General features: G+C 59.3%; 1 protein-coding gene across 1 annotated transcript; it reads left to right on the top strand.

Annotated features, from left to right (window-relative positions):
- The first annotated feature begins 297 nt into the window (after positions 1-297).
- LOC149310219 (uncharacterized) lies at positions 298-20,967 on the top strand. Its single transcript, XM_089534037.1, has 5 exons — positions 298-1,089; positions 1,200-1,776; positions 2,557-2,670; positions 4,080-4,769; positions 19,252-20,967. The coding sequence occupies exons 1-5, from the start codon at positions 298-300 to the stop codon at positions 19,968-19,970; spliced, it is 2,892 nt and encodes a 963-aa protein (XP_089390163.1). The 3' UTR covers positions 19,971-20,967.
- Positions 20,968-21,567: the final 600 nt, after the last annotated feature.

Below are 21,567 nucleotides of genomic sequence, written 5' to 3'. Positions count from 1 at the left end.
CACCAAGGTCATGGTGGCCTTGGTGGCCCACTTAAGAACAAGACGTCTCCACGTTAACCCTTATTTGGACAACCTGCTGATCCGTGCTCCATCCAGAGATCAGTCATTACAGGACACCTCCAAGGTCCTCATGGAGTCCCAATCAAAAGATCCATCACCTGGGAGCCCTGATAAGACACCCAAGCGGGCATAGTGCGTCTCCCCCAAGACCGGACCAGATCCATCCAGAAGACTGTCCTCAAGGTCTTGGACTCATCGAGGGCCAGCCTCCAACTTCTGGCTCATCTACAAGGCCTCATGATAGCAGCCATTGAGTGCCTGCCTTGGGTGAGGTTCCATGCCAGACCCCTGCAATGGCTTCTCCTACCTCACCAACGAGCCGTCACACTGAAGAAGCCCAAAAAGATCCTCCTTGACAACGAGGTGCAACAGTCGCTTCGCTGGTGGAACTCAGAGGCAATCTCCAAGGGAAGGCCCATTTGGAAGCCGCAATGGATTCAAATCACCACAGACACCAGCCTCAGGGACTGGGGAGCTTTTTGCGGACCTCACATAGCTCAGGATAAGTGGAGCCCAACAGAACTAACACACAGCATCAATTGGCTGGAGTTAAGAGCTATCCATCTGGCGCTTCAAGCCTTTCATCACTTGATCCGTCACAAGGTGGTCCTGATAAGGACGGACAACATTACAGCAAAGGCCCATGTCAACCGACAGGGCGGAACCAGATCCAGGTCTCTGATGATGGAGGCCCAATCTCTCCTGACGTGGCCCAAAGCCAACCTGCTATGCCTAGACGCAGAACATCTCCAAGGAAAGCTAAATTCAAAAGCAGACTGGCTAAGTCGAACGGACATAGATCAGTCAGAATGGAGCCTACACCCGGACGTGTTCAGCTACATCACGACGGAGTGGGGACTCCCGATATTAGACCTGTTCGCATTTCCATCCAACTCCAAAACTCCAAGGTTCTTCTCCAGGTTCCGGATGAAGGGAGCAGAAGACATAGGCGCCCTCAAATGCCACTGGCCGAAGGGCCTTCTATACGCCTTTCCACCGATACCGCTTCTTTCGAAGTTCCTCTCCAAGGTACGAGCGACCAGGTCAGAGGTCATCCTGGTGGCCCCAGTGTGGCCCAGAGGTCCTTGGTTCTCAGAGATTCTGAATCTATCGACTCAGAGTTTTCCCTTGCCCATCAGACAAGACCTACTGTCTCAAGGCCAGATTCACCACCCCGATCCAGCCTGGCTTCAGCTACACGCCTGGAAATTGAGCGCCACATGCTATCCAGCTATGGATACTCGCCAGAGGTGATCGAGTCCATCCTGGCCTCCCGTCGCCAGTCAACGATCAAAATCTACGAATATACATTCAGGGCCTTCAAGAGGTGGTGTAAACTCAAGAAAAAAGATTTCATTCAGGTATCAGTGCCTACACTCCTCCATTTCCTCCAGGATGGGATAGATCAGGGACTTCGCCCGAACACCGTCAAAAGACAGGTCGCGGCTATAACTTCGGTTCTTCCCCACGATGAGGCAGCCAAGATCTCTCATCATCCTCACATTCGCAGACTGCTCAAGGGAGTGTCTAACAGGTCTCCACCAACCAAACATAGTTTCCCGTCATGGGATCTTCACGAGGTCCTCAAGGCCCTAACTATACATCCTTTTGAACCACTGAGAGAGGTCCCTCTCAAGTTCCTCACTTGGAAGGCGCTGATCCTCACAGCTCTCACATCGGCTCGACGTGTCTCAGAGATCAGCGCCTTATCTGTTCGTAAAGAATTGTGCATGATCAGACCTGACTCAATCCTACTCAGACCTGATCCAACTTTCATTCCCAAGGTAAACTTGGTGTTCCATTCCTCTCAAGACATCATGCTGCCTTCTTTCTGCCCACGGCCTTCCAAAGACCTGGAAAAGGTTTGGCACACCCTTGACGTTCATAGAGCCATCAAGATTTATCTCAAGAGGACTTTGGCATTCAGAAAGTCGGCAGCTCTCTTCCTATCTTTTCGGCCGAACTCCAAAGGAAAGAAGGTGTCAATTTCCACTCTGGCGAGGGGGATTAGACAATGCATCATCACGTGTTACAGAGCTCTCAACCTCGGCCCGCCTCAAGGCATCACTGCCCATTCAACTAGGAGCGCGGCGACGTCAGCAGCCTTAACCACTAACGGCCCACTGGCCAAAATTTGCAGAGCAGCCACTTGGAAGTCGCCATCCACGTTTGTCAGACATTATAAACTGGATCGTTTCCAATCAGCAGAGGCGGCCTTTGGCCGGAGGGTATTACAACAGATTGTCTCCAGTTCGCCTTCCACGCCAGCCGGCCCTCCCTGGAATTTGGTGGCTTTTCTAAATCCCAGAGTCAGGATGCTCGGCCCCTTCTCTGATGGGAAATGGAACGCTGGACTTACCTGAGATACGTCCCTTTCCATCAGAGAAGGTCCGAGCATCCTCCCCACCCGGTGTTATTACGCCTACTGGCGCGGGTGGGCGAGGTTGTTCATGGCTAGTCATCGACTGAGGTTCCTCGGGTGGCTCCGCCCATGAGGGCGGGGCCAGGCCCGGGTCTCTTGTCTTCTCTGCCTATCAGGAGCTGAAGTGGGCGGAGCCACCCAGAGTCAGGATGCTCGGACCTTCTCTGATGGAAAGGGACGTATCTCAGGTAAGTCTAACGTTCCATTTTGCTTGTGTGATAAAGGCCTAAGACAGGGGTAGGCAACCTTTTTGAGCCGGGGGCCAGGTTGCTGTCCCTCAGACAACTGGGGGGCCGAAGCCAAAAAATAAATAATTAAATAATTTTTAAAATAAATAAATAAACCAGGACAAAAATTTCAAATGGAGGACACTTTTTTAAAATATGGAGGACACGCTAAAAAATTTGCTGATTTTTAAAAAAAGTTAATATAAATGCATGTTTCAGAGGCTTCTATAGACAATTGCCCCCCTTGCCCGCCACTTGCTCCCTTTGCCTGCCCCTTGCCCCCCCTTGCCCGCCTCCTCCTGATAGGCCAAAGGCTCCGGCGGCAATCGGCGGCAGGACTGGGCTGGGGCCGGTCCCAAGGCCGCAGGTTGCCTACCCCTGGCCTAAGAGATCCTTCAATCTGTCTGCATATGAGTAATAGCCTTCCTTCAAGAAAAGTGTTGGCTGGCTTCCAAAGAGAGGAGCCCTTGCACAATACTTTTTAAAATAAATTAAAATAACATTGTGCGGCTATGCAGCTGTATTTCTTTACCTGGCATTTTTTCCTCTCAAGAAAGACAGATAGAAGTAGCAATAGGAAAGGGAATGAGAGACAGAGAGAGAGAGAATTTTCCAAGATGGAATATTTGCAAACATTCAAGTTACAAATGAAAATGGGTTTTCCCAAGGATCTTTACAGTTTGGCATTAATTTTGTGTCAAAAAACCTCCCCCCCCAAAAAAAAAAAGCCATGGAGTTCTTTCATATCCAATGAGACTTTTGCACACTGAAAGAAGGCTTCCTCTGCAGAAAACTTGGGTTTCTGCAGAAACAACATTCCAGCACAAAAAATGGGGTTTTCTGAGCAAAAACCCCAGGCAGAGTTTTAGGGGCGTTGCAGAGTATGCCCCAAAGTGAGCATTCCTAGAACAGTATACAGTTTTTTATTATCTTCTCAATTTCTAGGGTCAGGAATAGCAAAAGTATTCATGGGCCTGAACAGGCAGGCCAAAATAAGGCTGCTTTGGGTCACATTGGAGGTTTGCTGTTTAAGGTGTTGGAGGTGTACTAAGAGGCTGGAAGCCACGCCAAAGCTGTGCTCCAGTCCTAAGGACTGGAGCACGGCTTTGGCACAGCTTCTGGCCTCTTAAGATGCATGTGTCATTTAAACAGCATACCCCCAAAGTGAACCGAAGCAGCTTTGTTTTGGCTTGTCTGTTTGGTCCCAATGGCAGCTTTTGAGAATGAAGTCTCCAAAGTTCTGTATCGCCACTCATCACAAGGACTAGGAGTCCTCCTGTCCTCTTGCTCCTTTCAGAAGCCACCTTTCCCACTATCTAGACCGAATTGTGCATGTGCACTAACTACACAGTCTCATGTCTTCCCAGCAGAGCCAGAGCCAGAGGACCCAGAGATCCGAATTGTCCTTTTAGGGAACCCAGAAGATAAGAAACGGGCTTGGAACATCATCCTCGGCCCAGAAACATTGGAAGCCAGCCCTGCAAGAAAGCCTCAACTGTTGGGAATCAGGGAGTGGAAGGAAAGGAAAGTTGTCCTCATTGACGCGCCAGATATTTCTCAGCTCAACAAAGCCAAGATCTCCCCTACAGATCTCCTTCTCTCCAGACCAGGCCCTCATGCTCTGCTCTTGGTGACCCGGCCGGAGCAGTTTAATGAAGCAGACCAGGCAGCAAGACCATGGATCCAGGGAGCCTTTGGCCAGGAAGCCTTGAAGAGCACCATCCCTGTCTTCACTGGGAAAGACACTAGAAGAAGCATGGAGGGTGATTTATCATGTTCAAACCTTAAACAAATGATCCAGGAGCATTACAGCCATTACTCTATATTTGACAGTGAAGAAGAGCCAGGAAAAAGCCAGGCGGCGGAGGAGCTACTGGCAAAGGTTGAGGAAATTGTGGAGAAGAACCCAGGCAGCTGTCTCTGCATCACTAGCATGGATGAAAGCCTAAAAGAAAGGAAAACTAGATGGGAAGAAGGTGTGCAAACAGACAGCGATGTGGAAAAGGCGCAGGACGCAATGGAGGTTCAAGGAATGGGGAAAGAAGGCTACCAAGATGAGGGTAAGAGATCACTAGAAGTTTTAAGAGGTGGTTTCAGTCCACTTGTGATTCCCATGCTCTCCAAGCATCCCAATTTGGCAGAGACAGTCTCGATTAATCTTCTGTCTTCCAACTTCTCCACCTACTTTTAAAATGTCCCAGTTTCTCTCTCCTCCTCCCACTTTCCCCCTTTTGTCCTCAGCTTACTTCAGTTGCTGTAAACCAGGGGTCGGCAACCTCCGGCCCGCGGGCCGGATGCGGCCCGCGGAGGCCGTTGGAGTGGCCCCCGACTGCTGCTGCCGCCCCCGCCGCCACCACCGGCGGCGGCCGCTGCTTTTTGCAGCTCTGGGCGCCGCCATTTTGGGCAAAAAAATGGCAGCGCCCAGAGGTGAAGTCTCGTGCGACCACAGAAAAGGTCGCGCGAGACTTCGGCCTCCGGGAGGCCTGCTGCAGCTGCCGGAGCCCTCAAAAAGGGCTGCCAGAGCCACGGAGGCTTCGCTGTAGCGAGGCCTCCTTGGCCCTGGCTGGCTCTCTCCGCCGGCAGGAGGGCTGTCAGAGCCAAGGAGCCCCTCTGCAGGGAGGTCTCCTTGGGCCTGGCTGGCTCTCTCCGCCGGCAGGAGGGCTGTCAGAGCCAAGGAGCCCCTCTGCAGGGAGGTCTCCTTGGGCCTGGCTGGCTCTCTCCGCCGGCAGGAGGGCTGTCAGAGCCAAGGAGCCCCTCTGCAGGGAGGTCTCCTTGGGCCTGGCTGGCTCTCTCCGCCGGCAGGAGGGCTGTCAGAGCCAAGGAGCCCCTCTGCAGGGAGGTCTCCTTGGGCCTGGCTGGCTCTCTCCGCCGGCAGGAGGGCTGTCAGAGCCAAGGAGCCCCTCTGCCGCAAGGTCTCCTTGGCCCTGGCTGGCTCTCTCCGCCGGCAGGAGGGCTGTCAGAGCCAAGGAGCCCCTCTGCAGGGAGGTCTCCTTGGGCCTGGCTGGCTCTCTCCGCCGGCAGGAGGGCTGTCAGAGCCAAGGAGCCCCTCTGCCGCAAGGTCTCCTTGGCCCTGGCTGGCTCTCTCCGCCGGCAGGAGGGCTGTCAGAGCCAAGGAGCCCCTCTGCAGGGAGGTCTCCTTGGGCCTGGCTGGCTCTCTCCGCCGGCAGGAGGGCTGTCAGAGCCAAGGAGCCCCTCTGCAGGGAGGTCTCCTTGGGCCTGGCTGGCTCTCTCCGCCGGCAGGAGGGCTGTCAGAGCCAAGGAGCCCCTCTGCCGCAAGGTCTCCTTGGCCCTGGCTGGCTCTCTCCGCCGGCAGGAGGGCTGTCAGAGCCAAGGAGCCCCTCTGCAGGGAGGTCTCCTTGGGCCTGGCTGGCTCTCTCCGCCGGCAGGAGGGCTGTCAGAGCCAAGGAGCCCCTCTGCAGGGAGGTCTCCTTGGGCCTGGCTGGCTCTCTCCGCCGGCAGGAGGGCTGTCAGAGCCAAGGAGCCCCTCTGCCGCAAGGTCTCCTTGGCCCTGGCTGGCTCTCTCCGCCGGCAGGAGGGCTGTCAGAGCCAAGGAGCCCCTCTGCAGGGAGGTCTCCTTGGGCCTGGCTGGCTCTCTCCGCCGGCAGGAGGGCTGTCAGAGCCAAGGAGCCCCTCTGCCGCAAGGTCTCCTTGGCCCTGGCTGGCTCTCTCCGCCGGCAGGAGGGCTATCAGAGCCAAGGAGCCCCTCTGCCGCAAGGTCTCCTTGGCCCTGGCTGGCTCTCTCCGCCGGCAGGAGGGCTGTCAGAGCCAAGGAGCCCCTCTGCCGCAAGGTCTCCTTGGCCCTGGCTGGCTCTCTCCGCCGGCAGGAGGGCTGTCAGAGCCAGGGAGCCCCTCTGCCGCAAGGTCTCCTTGGCCCTGGCTGGCTCTCTCCGCCGGCAGGAGGGCTGTCAGAGCCAAGGAGCCCCTCTGCCGCAAGGTCTCCTTGGCCCTGGCTGGCTCTCTCCGCCGGCAGGAGGGCTGTCAGAGCCAGGGAGCCCCTCTGCCGCAAGGTCTCCTTGGCCCTGGCTGGCTCTCTCCGCCGGCAGGAGGGCTGTCAGAGCCAAGGAGCCCCTCTGCCGCAAGGTCTCCTTGGCCCTGGCTGGCTCTCTCCGCCGGCAGGAGGGCTGTCAGAGCCAGGGAGCCCCTCTGCCGCAAGGTCTCCTTGGCCCTGGCTGGCTCTCTCCGCCGGCAGGAGGGCTGTCAGAGCCAAGGAGCCCCTCTGCAGGGAGGTCTCCTTGGGCCTGGCTGGCTCTCTCCGCCGGCAGGAGGGCTGTCAGAGCCAAGGAGCCCCTCTGCCGCAAGGTCTCCTTGGCCCTGGCTGGCTCTCTCCGCCGGCAGGAGGGCTGTCAGAGCCAGGGAGCCCCTCTGCCGCAAGGTCTCCTTGGCCCTGGCTGGCTCTCTCCGCCGGCAGGAGGGCTGTCAGAGCCAAGGAGCCCCTCTGCAGGGAGGTCTCCTTGGGCCTGGCTGGCTCTCTCCGCCGGCAGGAGGGCTGTCAGAGCCAAGGAGCCCCTCTGCAGGGAGGTCTCCTTGGCCCTGGCTGGCTCTCTCCGCCGGCAGGAGGGCTGTCAGAGCCAGGGAGCCCCTCTGCCGCAAGGTCTCCTTGACCCTGGCTGGCTCTCTCCGCCGGCAGGAGGGCTGTCAGAGCCAAGGAGCCCCTCTGCAGGGAGGTCTCCTTGGGCCTGGCTGGCTCTCTCCGCCGGCAGGAGGGCTGTCAGAGCCAAGGAGCCCCTCTGCAGGGAGGTCTCCTTGGGCCTGGCTGGCTCTCTCCGCCGGCAGGAGGGCTGTCAGAGCCAAGGAGCCCCTCTGCCGCAAGGTCTCCTTGGCCCTGGCTGGCTCTCTCCGCCGGCAGGAGGGCTGTCAGAGCCAAGGAGCCCCTCTGCAGGGAGGTCTCCTTGGGCCTGGCTGGCTCTCTCCGCCGGCAGGAGGGCTGTCAGAGCCAAGGAGCCCCTCTGCAGGGAGGTCTCCTTGGGCCTGGCTGGCTCTCTCCGCCGGCAGGAGGGCTGTCAGAGCCAAGGAGCCCCTCTGCAGGGAGGTCTCCTTGGGCCTGGCTGGCTCTCTCCGCCGGCAGGAGGGCTGTCAGAGCCAAGGAGCCCCTCTGCCGCAAGGTCTCCTTGGCCCTGGCTGGCTCTCTCCGCCGGCAGGAGGGCTGTCAGAGCCAAGGAGCCCCTCTGCCGCAAGGTCTCCTTGGCCCTGGCTGGCTCTCTCCGCCGGCAGGAGGGCTATCAGAGCCAAGGAGCCCCTCTGCAGCGAGGTCTCCTTGGCCCTGGCTGGCTCTCTCCGCCGGCAGGAGGGCTATCAGAGCCAAGGAGCCCCTCTGCAGGGAGGTCTCCTTGGCCCTGGCTGGCTCTCTCCGCCGGCAGGAGGGCTGTCAGAGCCAAGGAGCCCCTCTGCCGCAAGGTCTCCTTGGCCCTGGCTGGCTCTCTCCGCCGGCAGGAGGGCTGTCAGAGCCAAGGAGCCCCTCTGCCGCAAGGTCTCCTTGGCCCTGGCTGGCTCTCTCCGCCGGCAGGAGGGCTGTCAGAGCCAAGGAGCCCCTCTGCCGCAAGGTCTCCTTGGCCCTGGCTGGCTCTCTCCGCCGGCAGGAGGGCTGTCAGAGCCAAGGAGCCCCTCTGCCGCAAGGTCTCCTTGGCCCTGGCTGGCTCTCTCCGCCGGCAGGAGGGCTGTCAGAGCCAAGGAGCCCCTCTGCCGCAAGGTCTCCTTGGCCCTGGCTGGCTCTCTCCGCCGGCAGGAGGGCTGTCAGAGCCAAGGAGCCCCTCTGCCGCAAGGTCTCCTTGGCCCTGGCTGGCTCTCTCCGCCGGCAGGAGGGCTGTCAGAGCCAAGGAGCCCCTCTGCAGGGAGGTCTCCTTGGGCCTGGCTGGCTCTCTCCGCCGGCAGGAGGGCTGTCAGAGCCAAGGAGCCCCTCTGCCGCAAGGTCTCCTTGGCCCTGGCTGGCTCTCTCCGCCGGCAGGAGGGCTGTCAGAGCCAAGGAGCCCCTCTGCCGCAAGGTCTCCTTGGCCCTGGCTGGCTCTCTCCGCCGGCAGGAGGGCTGTCAGAGCCAAGGAGCCCCTCTGCCGCAAGGTCTCCTTGGCCCTGGCTGGCTCTCTCCGCCGGCAGGAGGGCTGTCAGAGCCAAGGAGCCCCTCTGCAGGGAGGTCTCCTTGGGCCTGGCTGGCTCTCTCCGCCGGCAGGAGGGCTGTCAGAGCCAAGGAGCCCCTCTGCAGGGAGGTCTCCTTGGCCCTGGCTGGCTCTCTCCGCCGGCAGGAGGGCTGTCAGAGCCAAGGAGCCCCTCTGCAGGGAGGTCTCCTTGGGCCTGGCTGGCTCTCTCCGCCGGCAGGAGGGCTGTCAGAGCCAAGGAGCCCCTCTGCAGGGAGGTCTCCTTGGCCCTGGCTGGCTCTCTCCGCCGGCAGGAGGGCTGTCAGAGCCAAGGAGCCCCTCTGCCGCAAGGTCTCCTTGGCCCTGGCTGGCTCTCTCCGCCGGCAGGAGGGCTGTCAGAGCCAAGGAGCCCCTCTGCCGCAAGGTCTCCTTGGCCCTGGCTGGCTCTCTCCGCCGGCAGGAGGGCTGTCAGAGCCAAGGAGCCCCTCTGCAGGGAGGTCTCCTTGGCCCTGGCTGGCTCTCTCCGCCGGCAGGAGGGCTATCAGAGCCAAGGAGCCCCTCTGCCGCAAGGTCTCCTTGGCCCTGGCTGGCTCTCTCCGCCGGCAGGAGGGCTGTCAGAGCCAAGGAGCCCCTCTGCCGCAAGGTCTCCTTGGCCCTGGCTGGCTCTCTCCGCCGGCAGGAGGGCTGTCAGAGCCAAGGAGCCCCTCTGCCGCAAGGTCTCCTTGGCCCTGGCTGGCTCTCTCCGCCGGCAGGAGGGCTATCAGAGCCAAGGAGCCCCTCTGCAGGGAGGTCTCCTTGGCCCTGGCTGGCTCTCTCCGCCGGCAGGAGGGCTGTCAGAGCCAAGGAGCCCCTCTGCAGGGAGGTCTCCTTGGCCCTGGCTGGCTCTCTCCGCCGGCAGGAGGGCTGTCAGAGCCAAGGAGCCCCTCTGCCGCAAGGTCTCCTTGGCCCTGGCTGGCTCTCTCCGCCGGCAGGAGGGCTGTCAGAGCCAAGGAGCCCCTCTGCCGCAAGGTCTCCTTGGCCCTGGCTGGCTCTCTCCGCCGGCAGGAGGGCTGTCAGAGCCAAGGAGCCCCTCTGCCGCAAGGTCTCCTTGGCCCTGGCTGGCTCTCTCCGCCGGCAGGAGGGCTGTCAGAGCCAAGGAGCCCCTCTGCCGCAAGGTCTCCTTGGCCCTGGCTGGCTCTCTCCGCCGGCAGGAGGGCTATCAGAGCCAAGGAGCCCCTCTGCAGGGAGGTCTCCTTGGCCCTGGCTGGCTCTCTCCGCCGGCAGGAGGGCTGTCAGAGCCAAGGAGCCCCTCTGCCGCAAGGTCTCCTTGGCCCTGGCTGGCTCTCTCCGCCGGCAGGAGGGCTGTCAGAGCCAAGGAGCCCCTCTGCCGCAAGGTCTCCTTGGCCCTGGCTGGCTCTCTCCGCCGGCAGGAGGGCTGTCAGAGCCAAGGAGCCCCTCTGCCGCAAGGTCTCCTTGGCCCTGGCTGGCTCTCTCCGCCGGCAGGAGGGCTGTCAGAGCCAAGGAGCCCCTCTGCCGCAAGGTCTCCTTGGCCCTGGCTGGCTCTCTCCGCCGGCAGGAGGGCTATCAGAGCCAAGGAGCCCCTCTGCAGGGAGGTCTCCTTGGCCCTGGCTGGCTCTCTCCGCCGGCAGGAGGGCTGTCAGAGCCAAGGAGCCCCTCTGCAGGGAGGTCTCCTTGGCCCTGGCTGGCTCTCTCCGCCGGCAGGAGGGCTGTCAGAGCCAAGGAGCCCCTCTGCCGCAAGGTCTCCTTGGCCCTGGCTGGCTCTCTCCGCCGGCAGGAGGGCTGTCAGAGCCAAGGAGCCCCTCTGCCGCAAGGTCTCCTTGGCCCTGGCTGGCTCTCTCCGCCGGCAGGAGGGCTGTCAGAGCCAAGGAGCCCCTCTGCCGCAAGGTCTCCTTGGCCCTGGCTGGCTCTCTCCGCCGGCAGGAGGGCTGTCAGAGCCAAGGAGCCCCTCTGCCGCAAGGTCTCCTTGGCCCTGGCTGGCTCTCTCCGCCGGCAGGAGGGCTATCAGAGCCAAGGAGCCCCTCTGCAGGGAGGTCTCCTTGGCCCTGGCTGGCTCTCTCCGCCGGCAGGAGGGCTGTCAGAGCCAAGGAGCCCCTCTGCCGCAAGGTCTCCTTGGCCCTGGCTGGCTCTCTCCGCCGGCAGGAGGGCTATCAGAGCCAAGGAGCCCCTCTGCAGCGAGGTCTCCTTGGCCCTGGCTGGCTCTCTCCGCCGGCAGGAGGGCTATCAGAGCCAAGGAGCCCCTCTGCAGGGAGGTCTCCTTGGCCCTGGCTGGCTCTCTCCGCCGGCAGGAGGGCTGTCAGAGCCAAGGAGCCCCTCTGCCGCAAGGTCTCCTTGGCCCTGGCTGGCTCTCTCCGCCGGCAGAAGGGCTGTCAGAGCCAAGGAGCCCCTCTGCCGCAAGGTCTCCTTGGCCCTGGCTGGCTCTCTCCGCCGGCAGGAGGGCTGTCAGAGCCAAGGAGCCCCTCTGCCGCAAGGTCTCCTTGGCCCTGGCTGGCTCTCTCCGCCGGCAGGAGGGCTGTCAGAGCCAAGGAGCCCCTCTGCCGCAAGGTCTCCTTGGCCCTGGCTGGCTCTCTCCGCCGGCAGGAGGGCTGTCAGAGCCAAGGAGCCCCTCTGCCGCAAGGTCTCCTTGGCCCTGGCTGGCTCTCTCCGCCGGCAGGAGGGCTATCAGAGCCAAGGAGCCCCTCTGCAGGGAGGTCTCCTTGGCCCTGGCTGGCTCTCTCCGCCGGCAGGAGGGCTATCAGAGCCAAGGAGCCCCTCTGCAGGGAGGTCTCCTTGGCCCTGGCTGGCTCTCTCCGCCCGGCAGGAGGGCTATCAGAGCCAAGGAGCCCCTCTGCCGCAAGGTCTCCTTGGCCCTGGCTGGCTCTCTCCGCCGGCAGGAGGGCTGTCAGAGCCAAGGAGCCCCTCTGCCGCAAGGTCTCCTTGGCCCTGGCTGGCTCTCTCCGCCGGCAGGAGGGCTGTCAGAGCCAAGGAGCCCCTCTGCCGCAAGGTCTCCTTGGCCCTGGCTGGCTCTCTCCGCCGGCAGGAGGGCTATCAGAGCCAAGGAGCCCCTCTGCCGCAAGGTCTCCTGGCCCTGGCTGGCTCTCTCCGCCGGCAGGAGGGCTGTCAGAGCCAGGGAGCCCCTCTGCCGCAAGGTCTCCTTGGCCCTGGCTGGCTCTCTCCGCCGGCAGGAGGGCTGTCAGAGCCAAGGAGCCCCTCTGCAGGGAGGTCTCCTTGGCCCTGGCTGGCTCTCTCCGCCGGCAGGAGGGCTATCAGAGCCAGGGAGCCCCTCTGCCGCAAGGTCTCCTTGGCCCTGGCTGGCTCTCTCCGCCGGCAGGAGGGCTGTCAGAGCCAAGGAGCCCCTCTGCCGCAAGGTCTCCTTGGCCCTGGCTGGCTCTCTCCGCCGGCAGGAGGGCTATCAGAGCCAAGGAGCCCCTCTGCCGCAAGGTCTCCTTGGCCCTGGCTGGCTCTCTCCGCCGGCAGGAGGGCTGTCAGAGCCAAGGAGCCCCTCTGCCGCAAGGTCTCCTTGGCCCTGGCTGGCTCTCTCCGCCGGCAGGAGGGCTATCAGAGCCAAGGAGCCCCTCTGCCGCAAGGTCTCCTTGGCCCTGGCTGGCTCTCTCCGCCGGCAGGAGGGCTGTCAGAGCCAGGGAGCCCCTCTGCCGCAAGGTCTCCTTGGCCCTGGCTGGCTCTCTCCGCCGGCAGGAGGGCTGTCAGAGCCAAGGAGCCCCTCTGCAGGGAGGTCTCCTTGGGCCTGGCTGGCTCTCTCCGCCGGCAGGAGGGCTGTCAGAGCCAAGGAGCCCCTCTGCCGCAAGGTCTCCTTGGCCCTGGCTGGCTCTCTCCGCCGGCAGGAGGGCTGTCAGAGCCAAGGAGCCCCTCTGCCGCAAGGTCTCCTTGGCCCTGGCTGGCTCTCTCCGCCGGCAGGAGGGCTGTCAGAGCCAAGGAGCCCCTCTGCCGCAAGGTCTCCTTGGGCCTGGCTGGCTCTCTCCGCCGGCAGGAGGGCTGTCAGAGCCAAGGAGCCCCTCTGCCGCAAGGTCTCCTTGACCCTGGCTGGCTCTCTCCGCCGGCAGGAGGGCTGTCAGAGCCAAGGAGCCCCTCTGCCGCAAGGTCTCCTTGGCCCTGGCTGGCTCTCTCCGCCGGCAGGAGGGCTATCAGAGCCAAGGAGCCCCTCTGCAGGGAGGTCTCCTTGGCCCTGGCTGGCTCTCTCCGCCGGCAGGAGGGCTGTCAGAGCCAAGGAGCCCCTCTGCAGGGAGGTCTCCTTGGCCCTGGCTGGCTCTCTCCGCCGGCAGGAGGGCTGTCAGAGCCAAGGAGCCCCTCTGCCGCAAGGTCTCCTTGGCCCTGGCTGGCTCTCTCCGCCGGCAGGAGGGCTGTCAGAGCCAAGGAGCCCCTCTGCAGGGAGGTCTCCTTGGCCCTGGCTGGCTCTCTCCGCCGGCAGGAGGGCTGTCAGAGCCAGGGAGCCCCTCTGCCGCAAGGTCTCCTTGACCCTGGCTGGCTCTCTCCGCCGGCAGGAGGGCTGTCAGAGCCAAGGAGCCCCTCTGCAGGGAGGTCTCCTTGGGCCTGGCTGGCTCTCTCCGCCGGCAGGAGGGCTGTCAGAGCCAAGGAGCCCCTCTGCAGGGAGGTCTCCTTGGCCCTGGCTGGCTCTCTCCGCCGGCAGGAGGGCTGTCAGAGCCAAGGAGCCCCTCTGCAGGGAGGTCTCCTTGGGCCTGGCTGGCTCTCTCCGCCGGCAGGAGGGCTGTCAGAGCCAAGGAGCCCCTCTGCAGGGAGGTCTCCTTGGCCCTGGCTGGCTCTCTCCGCCGGCAGGAGGGCTGTCAGAGCCAAGGAGCCCCTCTGCCGCAAGGTCTCCTTGGCCCTGGCTGGCTCTCTCCGCCGGCAGGAGGGCTGTCAGAGCCAAGGAGCCCCTCTGCAGGGAGGTCTCCTTGGGCCTGGCTGGCTCTCTCCGCCGGCAGGAGGGCTGTCAGAGCCAAGGAGCCCCTCTGCCGCAAGGTCTCCTTGGCCCTGGCTGGCTCTCTCCGCCGGCAGGAGGGCTGTCAGAGCCAAGGAGCCCCTCTGCAGGGAGGTCTCCTTGGGCCTGGCTGGCTCTCTCCGCCGGCAGGAGGGCTGTCAGAGCCAAGGAGCCCCTCTGCAGGGAGGTCTCCTTGGCCCTGGCTGGCTCTCTCCGCCGGCAGGAGGGCTGTCAGAGCCAAGGAGCCCCTCTGCCGCAAGGTCTCCTTGGCCCTGGCTGGCTCTCTCCGCCGGCAGGAGGGCTGTCAGAGCCAAGGAGCCCCTCTGCAGGGAGGTCTCCTTGGGCCTGGCTGGCTCTCTCCGCCGGCAGGAGGGCTGTCAGAGCCAAGGAGCCCCTCTGCCGCAAGGTCTCCTTGGCCCTGGCTGGCTCTCTCCGCCGGCAGGAGGGCTGTCAGAGCCAAGGAGCCCCTCTGCAGGGAGGTCTCCTTGGGCCTGGCTGGCTCTCTCCGCCGGCAGGAGGGCTGTCAGAGCCAAGGAGCCCCTCTGCCGCAAGGTCTCCTTGGCCCTGGCTGGCTCTCTCCGCCGGCAGGAGGGCTGTCAGAGCCAAGGAGCCCCTCTGCAGGGAGGTCTCCTTGGGCCTGGCTGGCTCTCTCCGCCGGCAGGAGGGCTGTCAGAGCCAAGGAGCCCCTCTGCCGCAAGGTCTCCTTGGCCCTGGCTGGCTCTCTCCGCCGGCAGGAGGGCTGTCAGAGCCAAGGAGCCCCTCTGCCGCAAGGTCTCCTTGGCCCTGGCTGGCTCTCTCCGCCGGCAGGAGGGCTGTCAGAGCCAAGGAGCCCCTCTGCCGCAAGGTCTCCTTGGCCCTGGCTGGCTCTCTCCGCCGGCAGGAGGGCTATCAGAGCCAAGGAGCCCCTCTGCCGCAAGGTCTCCTTGGCCCTGGCTGGCTCTCTCCGCCGGCAGGAGGGCTGTCAGAGCCAAGGAGCCCCTCTGCCGCAAGGTCTCCTTGGCCCTGGCTGGCTCTCTCCGCCGGCAGGAGGGCTGTCAGAGCCAAGGAGCCCCTCTGCAGGGAGGTCTCCTTGGGCCTGGCTGGCTCTCTCCGCCGGCAGGAGGGCTGTCAGAGCCAAGGAGCCCCTCTGCAGGGAGGTCTCCTTGGCCCTGGCTGGCTCTCTCCGCCGGCAGGAGGGCTGTCAGAGCCAGGGAGCCCCTCTGCCGCAAGGTCTCCTTGACCCTGGCTGGCTCTCTCCGCCGGCAGGAGGGCTGTCAGAGCCAAGGAGCCCCTCTGCAGGGAGGTCTCCTTGGGCCTGGCTGGCTCTCTCCGCCGGCAGGAGGGCTGTCAGAGCCAAGGAGCCCCTCTGCCGCAAGGTCTCCTTGGCCCTGGCTGGCTCTCTCCGCCGGCAGGAGGGCTGTCAGAGCCAAGGAGCCCCTCTGCCGCAAGGTCTCCTTGGCCCTGGCTGGCTCTCTCCGCCGGCAGGAGGGCTGTCAGAGCCAAGGAGCCCCTCTGCAGGGAGGTCTCCTTGGGCCTGGCTGGCTCTCTCCGCCGGCAGGAGGGCTGTCAGAGCCAAGGAGCCCCTCTGCAGGGAGGTCTCCTTGGCCCTGGCTGGCTCTCTCCGCCGGCAGGAGGGCTGTCAGAGCCAAGGAGCCCCTCTGCCGCAAGGTCTCCTTGGCCCTGGCTGGCTCTCTCCGCCGGCAGGAGGGCTGTCAGAGCCAAGGAGCCCCTCTGCCGCAAGGTCTCCTTGGCCCTGGCTGGCTCTCTCCGCCGGCAGGAGGGCTGTCAGAGCCAAGGAGCCCCTCTGCCGCAAGGTCTCCTTGGCCCTGGCTGGCTCTCTCCGCCGGCAGGAGGGCTGTCAGAGCCAAGGAGCCCCTCTGCAGGGAGGTCTCCTTGGGCCTGGCTGGCTCTCTCCGCCGGCAGGAGGGCTATCAGAGCCAAGGAGCCCCTCTGCCGCAAGGTCTCCTTGGCCCTGGCTGGCTCTCTCCGCCGGCAGGAGGGCTGTCAGAGCCAAGGAGCCCCTCTGCCGCAAGGTCTCCTTGGCCCTGGCTGGCTCTCTCCGCCGGCAGGAGGGCTGTCAGAGCCAAGGAGCCCCTCTGCCGCAAGGTCTCCTTGACCCTGGCTGGCTCTCTCCGCCGGCAGGAGGGCTATCAGAGCCAAGGAGCCCCTCTGCCGCAAGGTCTCCTTGACCCTGGCTGGCTCTCTCCGCCGGCAGGAGGGCTATCAGAGCCAAGGAGCCCCTCTGCCGCAAGGTCTCCTTGACCCTGGCTGGCTCTCTCCGCCGGCAGGAGGGCTGTCAGAGCCAAGGAGCCCCTCTGCCGCAAGGTCTCCTTGGCCCTGGCTGGCTCTCTCCAGGCAGGGAAGGAAGGGGCGGGGGGGGGAGGAGGAAGAGGAGGAGGAGGGAGGAAGGAAAGAGGAAGAGGAGGGAGGAGGAGGAAGGGGAGGAAGAAGGAAGAGGAGGGAGGAGGAGGAGGAAGGGGAGGAAGAAGGAAGAGGAGGGAGGAAGAGGAAGGAAAGAAGTAGGAGGAAGAGAAGCAGGGAGGAAGAAGAGGAGGAAGGAGGAAGAAAGGGGAGGGAGGGAGGAAGGAAGGAGGAGGAGTGCATTCTGTGTATTTTCAGTGCATTTAATGCTAAAAGGTCTGCTGTAACAATGATAGGGGTGGTGGTGGTCGTGGTGATGGTGATGATGATGAGTGAGCTTGAGAGCCATGCAACTACTGTTTCTGAAGCTGAGAAAGTGTCACCTTCCAAAGTGTGTTTTGGGTGCTTTTAATGCTAACAAGTCTCCCTTGCTTTGACAATGATAGTGTGGTGATGGTGATGATGATGAGTGAGCTTGAGAGGCAGGCAACTACTGTTTCTGAAGCTGAGAAAGTGTCACCTTCCAAAGTGTGTTTTGGGTGCTTTTAATGCTAACAAGTCTCCCTTGCTTTGACAATGATAGTGTGGTGATGGTGATGATGATGAGTGAGCTTGAGAGGCAGGCAACTACTGTTTCTGAAGCTGAGAAAGTGTCACCTTCCAAAGTGTGTTTTGGGTGCTTTTAATGCTAACAAGTCTCCCTTGCTTTGACAATGATAGTGTGGTGATGGTGATGATGATGAGTGAGCTTGAGAGGCAGGCAACTACTGTTTCTGAAGCTGAGAAAGTGTCACCTTCCAAAGTGTGTTTTGGGTGCTTTTAATGCTAACAAGTCTCCCTTGCTTTGACAATGATAGTGTGGTGATGGTGATGATGATGAGTGAGCTTGAGAGCCAGGCAACTACTGTTTCTGAAGCTGAGAAAGTGTCACCTTCCAAAGTGTGTTTTGGGTGCTTTTAATGCTAACAAGTCTCCCTTGCTTTGACAATGATAGTGTGGTGATGGTGATGATGATGAGTGAGCTTGAGAGGCAGGCAACTACTGTTTCTGAAGCTGAGAAAGTGTCACCTTCCAAAGTGTGTTTTGGGTGCTTTTAATGCTAACAAGTCTCCCTTGCTTTGACAATGATAGTGTGGTGATGGTGATGATGATGAGTGAGCTTGAGAGGCAGGCAACTACTGTTTCTGAAGCTGAGAAAGTGTCACCTTCCAAAGTGTGTTTTGGGTGCTTTTAATGCTAACAAGTCTCCCTTGCTTTGACAATGATAGTGTGGTGATGGTGATGATGATGAGTGAGCTTGAGAGTCATGCAACTACTGTTTCTGAAGCCGAGAGAGTGTCACCTTCCAAAGTGTGAAATGCACAAATGTGCTGTTGTGTGTGTTTTGGAATGCAGGTTGGGGGTGTTTGTCCAGAAAGGGACCGAGGAGGAGAGGGTGGGCACACGCCTCCTCCTCCTTGCGGGGCTTCAGAGGAGGCTCCGCCCCTGGAGGGTGGAGGCTCCGCCCCCCAGCATGCAGCCCCGCCCCCGGAGGGTGGAAGCTCCACCCCTTGGCTTCGGCCCCCCGACTCGTCTTAGGGACAGCAACCCGGCCCCCGGCTCCAAAAGGTTGCCTACCCCTGCTGTAAACTGAGATCAATGTGCAAAAGTCCTTTTTACATGATTAACTTAGGAGGGGAAGAGGAGAGGAGGGACTGCAATCCTACCCTTCCCAGTCAGGTCACGCAAAAGCCAGTGTGTTCTTCCACATAAATAACTTTTGCCATGCTTGGCCACATGAGTCCTGATTTCATCTGTGAAATGTTGGGTGTTGTGGTTTTTTTAATCTGATTTTGCCTTGCCAAAGTTAAACCCATATGCGGTTGCTTTTAGGGTGTCCTGCAGGAAGACACCATCCAAGCCCTCCCTGCAATAGATGGCCATCCAGTCTCTGTTTAAAAACCTTCAAAGAAAGAGACTCCACCATTTTCCAAGGCAGCAGCATCTTCCAGTGTCCAGAAAGTTCCTCCTAACATTGAGGTGGAATTTCTTTTCCTGTGGCTTGCATCCATTGCTCCATTGCGTCCTATTCTCTGGAGCAGCAGAAAACAAGCTTGTTCCCTCCTCAATATGACATCCCTTCAAATATTTGAACAGGGCTATCATGTCCCCTCTTAACCGTGTCTTCTCCCTGAGTTGCTTCTCATAGGACTTGGTTCCCAGACCTGGATGTTCTTCCTAATGTTGAGGTGGAATCTCTTTTCCTGTAGTTTGCATCCATTGTTCCATATTCTAGGTTCTAGTCTCTGGAGCAGCAGAAAACAAGCTTCCTTCCCTCTTTCTTCCTCTGCCAGACTGGGAGGAGGACAGAAGGGTGAAAACATTTCTCCCACCTACCTATTCATGCCCACTTCATTGCCTATTCATTGAAGTAGAGAAAAGTTGGCTCTTCTCAGTGCTAGGCAGGAAGGTCAGAGGTAGCCATCCAACTTTCTGGGAGGTTCCTTTTTGGGATTTCCTTGTGGGTCCCCCCCCCCCCCATCCATCCACCGTCTCTTTCTTATCAGTCCTTGGGTACTGGCTACCAAAACAAGCCCTGTACCACAGTGATAGGAGCGATTATGAAGAACTTGCCATTCTTCTGCACAAATGTAGTACTTTTCTGAAACTTATATTAATAGAAATACAGAGTCAGAAGAGACCCCAAAAAGGGCCCTCCAGAGCAACCCCCTTCTGCCATGCAAGGAAGTTTCCATCATGGGGGATGTTCCATGGTTATTTCGGTGCAATGGTTCAACACAAGCAATTTGAACTATCACTGGGAGTTGGTTAAGTTGTCTCCTTGCATGAGGTCTTGGTCTGCGGCTTTCTATTAGGAGAACTGCAGGGAATTAAACATTTTGGGGGGTGTCTCTGGCGGGACCCTGACTCTTACGGGGCCTTTCAGGACTGTATTTGAGTTTCTTGGAGCCCTGGTGGCGCAGTGGTTCAATGCCTGCACTGCAGCCATTCACTCAAAACCACAAGGTTGAGAGTTCAAGACCAGCAAAAGGGCCCAAGCTCGACTCAGGCTTGCATCCTTCCGAGGAGGGAGCTAAAATGAGTACCCAGACTGTTGGGGGCAAATTAGCTTACTTGCTAATTAGCTTACTTGCTGTTCACCGCTATGATCTTTGGAATAGCGGTATATAAATAAAACAAATTATTATTATTATTATTATTATTATTATTATTTGTCTACTATTCCAGCAGAGCCAGGAAGCCGCCACCAGATTTCTGAGGAACCGGAGCTGCGTATCGTCCTTGTAGGGAAGACGGGAGCCGGGAAAAGTGCGACAGGGAACACCATCCTCGGGAAAGAGTGGTTTGACTCCAGACTTGAACTCAGCCCTGTAACCAAATTTTGCCAGCTGAGAATCAAGGAGTGGAAGGGGAAACGGGTTACAGTGATGGACACGCCTGCCATTTTTGACTCCGAGGAATCCCAAACTTTCGATGAGATCGAGCGCTGCCTCCGTCTCTCCAGGCCAGGGCCCCATGCGCTGGTGCTGGTGTCCCAACTGGGCCGCTTCACAGAAGAAGACCACCAAGCAGCAAAGTGGGTCAAGAAGATATTTGGCCCCGAGGCACAAAACCACACCGTCGTTGTGCTTACGCACAGCGAAGACTTGCGGAGGGTAAGCCTGGAAAACTACATCTCTGACACAGATAACAAGCATTTTCGGGATCTGATCAAGGCCTGTGGCGACAGATACTGCGGCTTCAACAACAACGAAGTGGGAGAGGAGCAGGAAAAGCAAGCAGAGGAGCTGCTTTTTACGATTGAGAAGATGGTACTGAAGAATAAAGGCAAGCCCTACTGTATTCCAAAACCAGATTCAAATGTAAAATCACAACTAAAGAAAAGAAAAGCAGAGAGGGAAGGACAGAAGCCACACAACGCAAAGAAGAAAGGGACTGAAGTCTAAGTGCTGAGACCCAGGATACGCGGCTGTGGTCTTTTTCCAAGCATGAAAAGCCCTTTGCATGTTGGGAGGACAGCATCCTCTCCTGCTTTCTTTCTGCTGAAATTTTCTCTTGCGGTTTTTGCTTATGCCTAACTACTTAATCAACTCATTGACTTGTTAATTAACTAGGCCTTTCTTATATATATAGATTTATTACGATCAACTGATGAAACATAATTAACTGGTTTTTTTTTAGAAAAGAGGCCTCATGTATTAGGCTTCCTGACTGATGTGACTCCCACACTTTAGTGAGCGATTAATTTTGAACCATTACATTTGTTAGAAAGAGTGCCCCTTCCTCTGGCAGATTTAGTAAAATCGGAAAGCCTAAAGAGAAGGATTCGGGTTGGAGGAAATGTACCACGTGGCTCTTTTGTTAGAGGAAGAAGTGCTGGGGAAGAGTGCTTCCGATGGACACTTCCCAAAGAAGCTTCTGAGATCCCCCGTTTTCTATCCATCTTTTGTAGAGCTGCATTTGTGCCTTCAGCTTCACTTAAAACAATAAAAACAAAGCTTACCTCTCCATGTTGTGCTCTGACACTTTGGACTACATCCTAAATGTTGTCACAAAATGATGTCCTAACATGCATCTGTCTCAAAAACCGGAATTTGTTCCACAACATTTTTGAAAGCCTAGTAGCTCTTTCCGAAGTGGATGAAGCATTATCATTAAATGCTGATACAAATATGGTTGGGAGGGGACTGAACAAGGTGTAGAAGGTCATGAATCCAAAAGAGAAACAGGAGGTCTGTAACATTTCTATCCAAATGTAATCCAAAAGTGGAAAAAGGGAATGACTAAACTGCCCAATGAGAGCATGAAATGCATCGTGTGATCTTTTGATTCGTTTTTGCTGCAACAGAGACAGGCCCAGTACAGACCGCTGATTTATTTCAGTGCTTTCGCTTTCTGCATAGCCACAGCGCTTCTGAGAAAGGGAAGGCAGTAACGCTTTCCAGTGCTTTCCTGCCTGAGAGCAGGAACTGCCTTCCAGCAAAGCCCTGCTGGACCCTGCAGAGAAGCAAACCTGGGCACAAGCAATAGATGCCCCCACCCCACAGAAGGCATCTTGCAGAACGGCTGGCTGTAACAGGGCACAGGTCCCAGGCACTTCCAGGTGCACAGCTGGGGATGTATGCGCGAAATGAGAGCATTGCCCTCCATGCACACAAAGAATTGTGTCTGTCCCAATGTCCAGAAATGTCTGGCACTGCATCAGCTGAGAGCCAGTATTTAGATATTTAGGCTTCAGGCTTAATGTTGAACATAAAGAGAACCAAAATAATAACCGCCGAGGGCCTTCACCAGTTCAGCCCAGACAATGCAGAAATAGAAACAGCTAATATACCCTATAAAGCCCTATATGGCTCAGGGCCATACAGAGCAAAGCTTCCTCTCGGTCCCTTCCCTGCTTTCCTTGCTGGCAGGAAAAGGCCCTTTTGCTCAAGCAGGCTTTTAATATATAAGAAGAGGAACTTTTTTTTGGGGGGGGGGGGAGGTATTTATTTAGCAGAATGGATGGGTGGGGAAAAGGGAAGGAAATAGTCCCCTTATATT

The sequence above is a fragment of the Sceloporus occidentalis genome, unplaced genomic scaffold (assembly GCF_023333645.1).
Source record: "Sceloporus occidentalis isolate IW3139 unplaced genomic scaffold, rSceOcc1.0.p SCAF_7, whole genome shotgun sequence".
Classification (NCBI taxonomy): Eukaryota; Metazoa; Chordata; class Lepidosauria; order Squamata; family Phrynosomatidae; genus Sceloporus; species Sceloporus occidentalis.
This window is presented reverse-complemented; position numbering and strand designations above follow the sequence as displayed.